Raw genomic sequence first — 10,516 nt, forward strand, 5'->3', positions numbered from 1 at the left:
ACTGCACTGGCCGTGTGTTTGGGACGATTGTCATGCTGAAAAGTCATCACCCATCAAATATCCCAGATGTTATTATATGGTGGATATGTACTAAGTATTTATACTATATATGAATATATATATATACTTTTCTGTTATGATGCTTCTTTAAAGTTTGACAAGATCTCCGACCCCGCTGGTGGAAACAGCCCCAAACCACGACAGAGCCTTCACTCTGTTGGCTGTAGACGCACACTGGTGACCTCTGACCTCCTCCATACATACTGATGATTATTTCAACTAACTGCCAATTTCCCATTTACCTGTTGGCACAGATTTTCAGTCTCATGTAACTGGCATACCTCAAAAACCAAAAACTGTAATAAAAGCAGCAAAGTGCATGAAAAACAATCTTTGTAGTACTGCCACGTCCACAAAAGAACATTTCATTTAAAAGACCATCTGTGTCGTCGTTGGTATTTGTTAACCTTCAAATTTTGATGCCTGTTATTTTCACTAGTTCACTACCAAACACCTCAGCACAGTATTTGGCATTAATCTGTAATCATGTCAACAAGGAACGATCATCTACAAACTAACCATCGATTCTCATCTGCTTGTCCTTTTCAGGGACAGCTATCCCAGGGCAAGAGGCGGGGTACACACAGTCATAACTATGGGAAATTTAGCGTTTCCAGTTAAGCTAACTCCACTATCTGCATGTCTTTGGACTGTGGGAGGAAGCCAGAGTACCCGGGGAGAACACGCAAACTCCACACAGAAAGACCGCGGCCTGATGGTGGAATTGAACTCAGGACCTTCCTGCTGTGAGGCAACAGTGCTGACCACAGCTGGCTCAGACTGCGTTGCTAACAGAATAATTTACAGCCTATATCAGCCCTGATAGCATATTCATCTTGTAGTACTGCAGTAGTTTGTGTGTGAAGGAGCTATCAGCTGATGATTCTGTGGTTTACAGGGACATCTAGTGGCCAAGTATGGAAATTACACAAAGGGAAACGATCAAAGATCTATAGAAACATCCACGTAAATCACAACTGACCACAAATCTTTATTTTTTGTTTGTTTGTTGTAACCATAAAAAGAAAACAATGGTTGCTGTTTGTTATTTAATCGTTTTTGTGTTCCCTTGGGGACACAAATAAACAGACACATAGAAACATAAAGGCGGATTGCTTAATGCAACAGTATCCACACTGACAACACAGGCAGCGTTTGTCACTTTGTAACATCTGACGTTGGAAAGGAAAGAGAAGATAAAAATGTTCATATAAAGGAAATGAAAAAGGAGCATGCTCTCATGTTCCAGTCACATACACAGTCTACAGGTGTGTGTGTTTCTGTTGCTTGAACCAGCCAAAAAACACAACTGCTGCTCCATAAATGCCTGTTTTTAACTCGATCTGGTCCCAGATGCAGACACCGTCCTTTTCTCTCTTTCAGTAGAATTCAGTTTGTAATCACAAATCGTGACTTAGAACAGAGGTTCACACACATAACCATGAGAACATCGAGCACCTAAAGCATGGACACAGGAAGTGCCTGAGATTGTGGAGCAGCTACTAACCGGTACATGGCAAACTGCGATGACCACAAAGAAGTCTGCAGCATTTCAAACCACTCTCCCTCAATCTACATTTAAAGCTTCATCACTGTGGAGTATGAAATGCTGCTATTATTTTGAATAGGGTTCTAGTCTAGCACAGTCTAACATTTCTTCTTCATCTGGTCATATTACAATAAGAGAAACATAGAGAATAACCACAAGAATGGAGGTAAGCGCACAGCTACTACCCCTTACACCGTGGAGGACCAAACCTGCCAAAATAATAACTTAAACAAAAAGGTATGAAGTATCATGAAAAACATTAAGTAAAACATAGATCCTTATAATTGTTATAATAATCATAACTTTCCTTAATATTTAGCTTTGCATTCATTAAGGTATTTTTTAAACTTTATTCCCTTTCAATGTAAATTTTACTTCGCATTTCTGCACCAGTTTGCAGATGATGCGAATGAATTGACGATCGTTGGCAGCCACTGCTTCACTCAGGATATCGCTGACATAAATGGCCTGTATTTGTATAGCTTTACTAGTCCCTCAGGACCCCAAAGCGCTTTACATATCCAGTCATCCACACAGTCACACACTGGTGATGGCAGCTACATTGTAGCCACAGCCACCCTGGGGCGCACTGACAGAGGCGAGGCTGCCGGACACTGGCGCCACCGGGCCCTCTGACCACCACCAGCAGGCAACGGGTGAAGTGTCTTGCCCAAGGACACAACGACCGAGCTCGAACCGGCAACCTTCCGATTACAAGACGAACTCCCAACTCTTGAGCCACGATCGCCCCTATATACCCCCCCTAAATATCACTCCTGCAGTAATTTGCATAATGATGTAGAACAAAAAGACGCTTTGGGACACATTAACTCATTCTCTGAGTCTTTTATTTCTATATGGTTTTATATTTTGGCATTTCTGGTCCTCCATGCTATTGATAGCAGAATAAAGGTAATAGGAAATAAAATGTGGGCGGGCTGGGAAATCATTATTTGGTTGATCATCCTAAAAACACACACACACACATGATCCTGTGGATTTGAACGACAGCTTTTCTCTACACAAGTACAAATAAAACAACAAAAATCTGGAACTTATGAGACAAATTGATCAAAAGTTACAGCTGCTGCTACAAACGTGAGCGGAGCCCTGCAAACACCTTCTGTTTTTATATAAACAGAGCCGAGACACGTGAGCCCTCTCGTGTGGTATCTATGGCAACCACACGGAGCGTAGTAAACAAGTATTTTTTTTAACGCTTACATGCACACGTCACCACGTTTTGATTCTGAGGTGAGATTCGGAGCACGTTACCGTACGGTGTCGCTACAAGCACCAGTGTAGTTATTGATTACAGTTCACAAGTATCTTTGTTTACATTTCGTCCCTGCGCCGTCGTGTTAGCTCAGCACTGCAGCCGCTCATTGTTGGCAGTTCTTGTCTGGATGATGGATGACGCAGATTAAGGGTGTTAAGTCCGAAAGGGCAGCCAGCGCCCGAGCCCTTCAACGAGCCTCCGCACGTTCATGACATAAAAGTCGACATTGTGAGTGAAATCGGTGCAGATGTTGGAGTAAGTGTCCAGCAGGGTGCAGTAGAGCGCAGTCCCACCCACACTGATCACCACAGTAACGAGGCACAGCAACAGCAGGATCAGGCAGGAGTCTCCGCCCACCTCATCTGTAAGACAGGGACCAACGCTGTGTCAGATCCTCCGAGTTCACCATCATCAAACATGAAACATTTTAAATTCCTTTTCTATCTGAAACAAACTGCAGCAGCAGAAGAAGCTCTGACTGTACCGTGCTCGCTCCCGTCCTCCGGCTCACTGAACCGAACTTTGCGTTTGGAAGTTTGTTTATTAGTAGTATTGCTTGGGGGAGGTAACCCGTCCAGCGATGCTCTCCTCCTTTTCAGGATGGAAACCAGACCGTCTGGGGACGAGTTCTGGAGGAGACACAGAGACAGAACATAAAGAAGGAAGCACAGCAGCTTTGGGGAGTTTGCTCATGTTGACAAAAACAATGAAACGATGATCGTCACGTTCAGCGGTTCTGTGCATGTTGGGATATTAAAGGAGGAAACCTTTAAACGCAGAGTTAGTTGGTATCAGTCCATTATTATTAGGATCACTTCTGATTCTGATGGATGTGCTAAAATAAAGAAGAACTCGCCAACAACAGGCAGTAACACCATTACTTTGTAACGCTGACCGTCTCGTCCAATGAGCTGGAGCGGTTTGTGAAGGCAAAATGCAAAACGATAATTAAACATTATGTGCACCAACACTGAAGTTCTCAGTACATCCTGTGATTGTAGAGCCTCCTTTAGCAGCATTATGTTGACGTAATGATTTTCTGCATGACTTTGTGGTCTCACACTGCTGTGGAGGAAATACGAACTTTGGTGCACTTTTCTGTGAGCATCCATTCATGCACAGCCTTTCAGTCAGGCTGACATTTGAACCTTGACTGGGCCAATCCAACATCTTGATTCTTTTGCTGCTGAGATTCATCGCTCTCAGCCTGCAATTCAAAGCCGGAACGATAAGCCCTTTTCCACCAGGCTTGACGGTTGCTGTGAGGTGTTTGTGCCAATCTGCTGTATTAGGTTTTTGCCAAACTGTGTGCTGCTGTGCGTTATGGACAAACATCTCCAGAGGACATCGTTCCAGAAGTCTTATAGTTTATTCAAAACCAGCTTAAGCTGTGCTGCCATGTTCTTTTATTTGAGAGAGTGTTTCTCCTTTCAAACAAACCAGACGCCATCAGACTTTTTCCAACTGTGCTGCCATGAACTTTAACATTTAACATGCTGGGACTGGAGAGTCCTGAGCTGTAGCTCTTGCGGGGTTTTGCCATTTCTCTGAGCACTGCACAGTCTGAACTCGGGGTGAATTTACTGAGACAACCACCTCTGATTAACAACAGTCTACAAAGTTTTCTAGTGAATAATCTTTTTCTCGCTGTAAAATTCAAAATGTTTGCAAATCGTCTTACAGGCCTTCCCAGGTTGGCAGCAGCAGTTGCTTCCTTGCTGCATTCGTAAAGGTGCAACAGATACACAAACCTGCTTTTTAAAAGTGACATGCTGATAAAACTTGACTCACCAAAACGGAAACATTAGCACTTTATACTGTAAAATGCTACAGAGAAAAGCCCAACAATCAGACGACCCCCTGTGAGCACGACGTTGGTGAAAGTGGAAAGAAAAACATTCATTCACATACATTTAACTTTTTTCACCAATGCCTGAGTCGAATTAGTCGTTTTAGTTTAATCAAAGCAGAAGCACTGTCATGGCATTCAAGCCTGTGATTATAAGCATCCACAGCTTTGGACGTGAACATTTTAAAATTTAGTTGTGATTTATGATTTTGTTAGTGGGAGAAGCAGACACACAGCTGCACACACAGAGGCAGACATTATTCTCCGTGTTGGCCTGAATAATGTGTTTCAGGAGGAAGTCACGATTGGGCAAGCTCAGTATTCGAAGGGTCAGAGGGAGGAACTGCGTTCAACATCTTTGCCCAGCACAGAGGGCCCATTTGCAGTGACAGTGAACAGTCAGCCTCATCGTGCCTTTATTTACTGTGTGAGGCTACATTGTTAGCGGCGCGCTCGATGTTCCACTGGTCACAGTTAACTCTACACAGACAGACTTTTTGCACACTCTGGGACACAAATACAGCCAGGATCAGACATTATGGGGAAAAACATATGGTTTGATAAACCTTTTGTCCTTGTTCTCATCTAAAAGAATTCACTCAAAACCACAAATTCCAATCTCATAATTATACTAGAGGAAAACTCGCCACGGTTGCCAGCAGTTACCCTCTCACAGACTTTATCCAAAAAGGGACAAAGCTCATTTGGAGCTTTACCTGCTACCATACTGTTTTTGTGGACCCAAAGGGACCACATTTCAACAGCAGTGGAGAAGTTATCAGCTCAGAAGCTTGGTTACCGAGCTGGACTGATAAAGGTGCACGAGATACTCATACCTGCTTAGCTACCTTTAATGCCAAGTAACTTATGTACAAAATACTGGAACTTTACTTACCAAGACAGAAACATTAGCATTATGTATCGTAAGCTAAAGATTCTTCAATAATACAGAGGTGATCCCAACAACTGGACATTTCCCTGTGAGCAAGCACTTGGCAACAGTGGGGAGGAAAAACTCCCTTTTATCAGGTAGAAACCTCTGGCAGACCCAGGCTCACAGAGGGGCGGGGCCATCAATGAGGCCATGTTATTCATCACAGCTTCATGAAAGATGCTTTAGAAAGCACCAACAACACAGTCACAATGGAAAGCTCCATTTCACAGGCAGGAATCAGCTGAGGTGAACCTCAGCAGACAGGATTGGCTTCGCTTTCCTGCGTCTGTCAGTGTCAGTAGTTACACCCCGCCATGCACACACACGTTTAACATTTGTTTAAAAAATCCACCCACTGATTGGCTGTAAGACAAACTGCAATTTTCTAACCACTTCAGGGCCAACATTCACCCAGCAATCGTCACAAATTGAAATCTATATAGGTTCACCTATTGGCTAAAATGAGTAACAATTTTTCCACCGGGGATTAAAAGTTCGACAGTGTTATATTTGTATAAAAGACAGAAAGACAGAAAGCGCTGTGGAGCTCTCCGAGCCCGCCAACGTGCTGCCTGAGCTCATCGCAGCGTTTAGTCAAAGCATATAAATAATTTGTCCAAGTCACACAATGTTTGTCGTGACATTTTGGAGGGTTTTGAGTCAGATTTTTCATGTTTCTTCTAATTGGAAGGTTGCCGGTTCGAGCCCCGGCTTGGACAGTCTCGGTCGTTGTGTCCTTGGGCAAGACGCTTCACCCGTTGCCTGCTGGTGGTGGTCAGAGGGCCCGGTGGCGCCAGTGTCCGGCAGCCTCGCCTCTGTCAGTGCGCCCCAGGGTGGCTGTGGCTACAATGTAGCTGCCATCACCAGTGTGTGACTGTGTGTGTGTGTGTGTGTGGATGGGTGGATGACTGGATGTGTAAAGCACTTCGGGGTCCTTAGGGACGAGTAAAGCACTTTACAAATACAGGCCATTTACCATGTAAGGAAGTACAAATATTGCTGATGAAAAGCATTCAAAACCTTGTGAAATTTGATAGAAAGGGATAGTTTCTAGTTAAATGAGCCATGATCCCGAAGCCATCAGTGCAAGGCCTGGATCCTGTGATTACATCCCCACCCCTGCAGGAACCAGGCCCCTTCAGCTCAGTGGTTCAGCCAGAACATGACGTCTTGGCTCAATAATCTAACACACTTGGCAGGGTGGACGTCCCAAGTGTGAGGCCACACCAGTGAACATGGGTGGAGGCTTTCTCAACAGAAAAATGATGATGGTCTCATTCAGGGATGACGGATATGATCCGTGGGAGTGTCCAAGGAAGAACTGAGCTGCTCAGCATGTGGAATTTCTTCCTGCAGGCGGACTTTAATGGAAAGGATAAAGGAAACAAGCCAGGAAGGAAAAGGGAATAAATGAAGGGTGTTGGATGGAAAGTGAAAATATATTTGTGCCAATGCAGTACTGTGCAAAAGTCTTGAGCCAATCCTAATTTCTTTCTGTTTTGCTTTGAGCGTCAGACTTGTACTCGGGTCGCCGATGGGCTCAGCCTTTCATGGATAGTCGACATATTCGTCCAATCGCCCAACCCTAACTTGTACCTTGTTCCTCATTTTCAGAGGAATCTTCATCCTTGTTTTTGACCTAACACATACCAATGAATCATTCAAGCACAAAAAAGAGCCAGTGTTGTGTCTACAGACCAAAGACAACAGCAATGAACCAATTTTAAATGGTATCTTTAGACACTTTGTTACCAGCAGCTTTCCATAAAATGAGTTTTCCCCTTTCTTCAGTTGAGTCTATGAAAGATGCCTGATAGGTCCAAAGTGCTAGTTCTGCCCCAACGAGGTGATTCCCAAAGAGCTAGTAGCCCAAACGTGGCACGTGGTGTGCAGCGTGGCCCTCAAAGCTTGGAGGAAAGCAGCAGAGACAAAAACCCATCTGCAGCACATGAACAGAATCTGAAAGTCATGTCCTTAAAACAGGAATAAAATCCTGCTGGAATTGTACAAACTCTGTCGTCTTCATCCCCATTTTCTTACAAAATATCAAGAAATAACGAGCAGCTCAAGACTTTTGTGCAGTACAGTATTAATTTAATATCTGACATGACAACATACTCATTTGTTGTCATTTCATATCCTCGAGTGGCGCTAACGCGGGTGTAAAGGCAGCTAAAGTGCAGTCCTACCCCCTCCTTGTGGGACAGTTTGGCCAGGTCCTTGTCTGATGCCTGAGGTACTCCTGTTGGCCACTCCACTTTCACCTCTTCCTCTTCTGGTGTCTCCTCACACTGCTCTTCTTCTTCTTCTTCTACTTCCTGCCCTTCCTCACATGTATCTCCATCCTCCTCCTCACAGCCCGTCTGTGGTGATGAACGCTCTGACTCCAAAATCAAGCTGTGTTCCTTCACTTCCTCCTGGTGCGTAGTTTCTGACGTGTTGGCTGGAACAGAAATGGAAAAATCGTATGACTTACACTTTGCCACGATGCGCTCATTGTGCATTGTTTTGGTTGCATAGGTGAAAATCTAATTACCAACCGTCCCATTAGTTCACAAACACAAGGTTCACCTCAGCACCCAAAGGTGAACTCAGCAGGGTACGATATTACCACATTACTTTACTCACGCTACGATATTTTTCCCATTTTTTACATTTTGCAAAATGCTGAGTAATCCATCCGTCTGCTTCCACTTATCCTTTTCAGGGTCGCGGCGCTGGAGCCGATCCTGGCTGTCATAGGGCGAGAGGCGGGGGGCTAACACACACATTCACACCTATGGGCATCCATTAGCCTATCCCCACTAAGTGCATGTCTTTGGACGGTGGGAGGAAGCCGGAGTACCCGGGGAGAATCACCCACGGGAGAACATGCAAACTCCCCGGCCGGATGATGGAACTGAACCTTCTTGCTGTGAGGCAACAGTGCTGACCACCGTGGAACTGTGCTGCCCCTATGCTGAGTAACAATATACATAATTATTTATTATTGTATATCTTATTAATCTGTCTCTCTTGCTGAGCATGTGTATGACAAAAGAATTTCCCTCAGGATAAATAAAGTTCTTCTTCTCTTACTACCTTTGTTCAACTGTAAAGTCAAACGTTGTCATATCTACAGTTAGCTCACTGCAGTTATTTCTGAATGTAAAATACACCAAACTGAAAGCTGCCATAAATGTTGCTGTCAGGCTGCTGAACACGCAGCATGGAGTACACACTTCTAAACACATCATCATCTGTGGTGATTCTTTGGTATCAGTTCTGAACAGAGACACGTGTTTACCTTCATCACGATGCGGCTGTAGTGTCGTGTTGAGCTTGTTCTGGTGATTGAAACATAGTCGACAACTTTAATGCAAAGTAAAGGTCTTAAATTGAGCCTGAACAGCCTGAACAGCCTGGCTGCTGGTCTGTCCTACCTGTTCCACACTGATGGATGGCCTGAGTGATTCCAAACACAGGCCAGGCAGGCAGCAGGAGAAAAGAGGAGGAGAGGACGTTAATATATTACTGAACCTATGAGAAAACAACTTTAGACATTTGTCAGGCTCTCATCTGTTCTTCAGTCAAACTACATCCTCCTGCTTGCAGAGACTCTGGCCTGCAGTAACATAGCAGCTGGATCAGAGCGTGACCACCAGCGTCCGGCGTGCAAACTCCTGCTGTCTGTCTGCATCGAGCGGAAATGAATCTACAGGGCAAATCTTTGGTGCCCTTCCTGCAATATTGATATTCATATTTACACTTATTCAAATTGGGTTTCATTCCTCCCTCTATCCTCACGCATCATCGATACCGTGGCTCAGTCTCAACTTCTTGATTTGTCCTCGTCAGAGAGACAAAGATAGCAGCAGATTGTTAAAGCAAAACTGGTGCTAAAAGCTTTCTGTGTGGCAGCGATGACGGCAAAAGGAGGGAATGAAAGCATTCACTTCAGACACTGAGCTGCTCGACTCGTCTGTGTATGAGCGGAGCCACATCACAGACACGCGACAGGCAGCAGAGCGTCCCACTGTGGTTTACCTGAGGTGAGTTCTGCACATCTGGCTCAGCGTCTCAAAGTGTTTCTCGCTCATGCCGTCTGTCTCAGGAGGCAAGCTGCTGCCGCTGTCCTTCTCCCTCTCTTGGCTCTCTGCGAACACATAAGTGTAACAATCACACGCAGTTTCATTTTGCCACAAGAATATGTTGTGTGTGTTTTTTAGGACTGATAAGATGCCAAACCCCAGTTCTCCTGCAGGACTGTGAGGTTGGAGAGCAGGCGTTCATGGTAGAGCTTCTCCAGCTGTAAGAACTGGATGGCCCACTGGTCTGGCAGCACGACCAGTTAAAGACACAACACACACTGGCTCCTAAAATAACATCAATAACATAAGGCCATAACACAAAAAGCAGAGTGTATTTAAGGAGGTCTGTAAGACGACCTGTGTCCCTGACAGCCATCAGTTAAAAATACTTTCACCAAACCATCTTTGCTAATACGTCAAATTTGTAACAACTACATGTTAATTACTAGGAAATTGAATTGTCAGCTGTTTTATGAAGTGAATATTAAGTCCTGACATGCTCGAAGTTATTTGGACAATATAAACGACGCACTGCAAAGTGAAGGGCATCGATAAGCTTAGAGTCTGAAGGGCAGGTAGAACAATTAGCAACTTTGGGATTTATGTCATTCGGTGTAACAACATCAGCTGAATATGAAACACCGTGACAGAGAAAGCTACTGCCAGCTACCACTGAGGGTTAAATTACCCGTCAGCCGAGACAAACGTGACACATGACTTTAAAAAAGCAAGAATCGATGTTTTCATACTCTACAGTCACGTCAGTTTTTTTAGC

General features: G+C 44.4%; 1 protein-coding gene across 3 annotated transcripts in view; it reads right to left on the reverse strand.

Annotated features, from left to right (window-relative positions):
- Positions 1 to 1,027: 1,027 nt before the first annotated feature.
- Positions 1,028 to 10,516, reverse strand: part of cnstb (consortin, connexin sorting protein b) — a 24,012-nt gene continuing 14,523 nt past the window's right edge. For 2 of the 3 annotated variants that reach the window (XM_082505428.1, XM_082505429.1), the window contains exons 5-11: positions 9,899 to 9,985; positions 9,698 to 9,806; positions 9,094 to 9,115; positions 8,958 to 8,997; positions 7,861 to 8,114; positions 3,373 to 3,517; positions 1,028 to 3,250 (exon numbers count right to left, since the gene is read on the reverse strand). In XM_082505428.1, the coding sequence (XP_082361554.1) occupies positions 3,042 to 3,250; positions 3,373 to 3,517; positions 7,861 to 8,114; positions 8,958 to 8,997; positions 9,094 to 9,115; positions 9,698 to 9,806; positions 9,899 to 9,985 (866 nt within the window). In that variant the 3' untranslated portion in view covers positions 1,028 to 3,041. Of the gene's footprint in view, positions 3,251 to 3,372; positions 3,518 to 6,823; positions 7,033 to 7,860; positions 8,115 to 8,957; positions 8,998 to 9,093; positions 9,116 to 9,697; positions 9,807 to 9,898; positions 9,986 to 10,516 lie in introns of those variants that run through there. The other variant, XM_082505430.1, reaches the window with a different exon arrangement.

This window comes from Aulonocara stuartgranti (assembly GCF_965226115.1).
Source record: "Aulonocara stuartgranti genome assembly, chromosome: 15".
NCBI classification, from domain to species: domain Eukaryota; kingdom Metazoa; phylum Chordata; class Actinopteri; order Cichliformes; family Cichlidae; genus Aulonocara; species Aulonocara stuartgranti.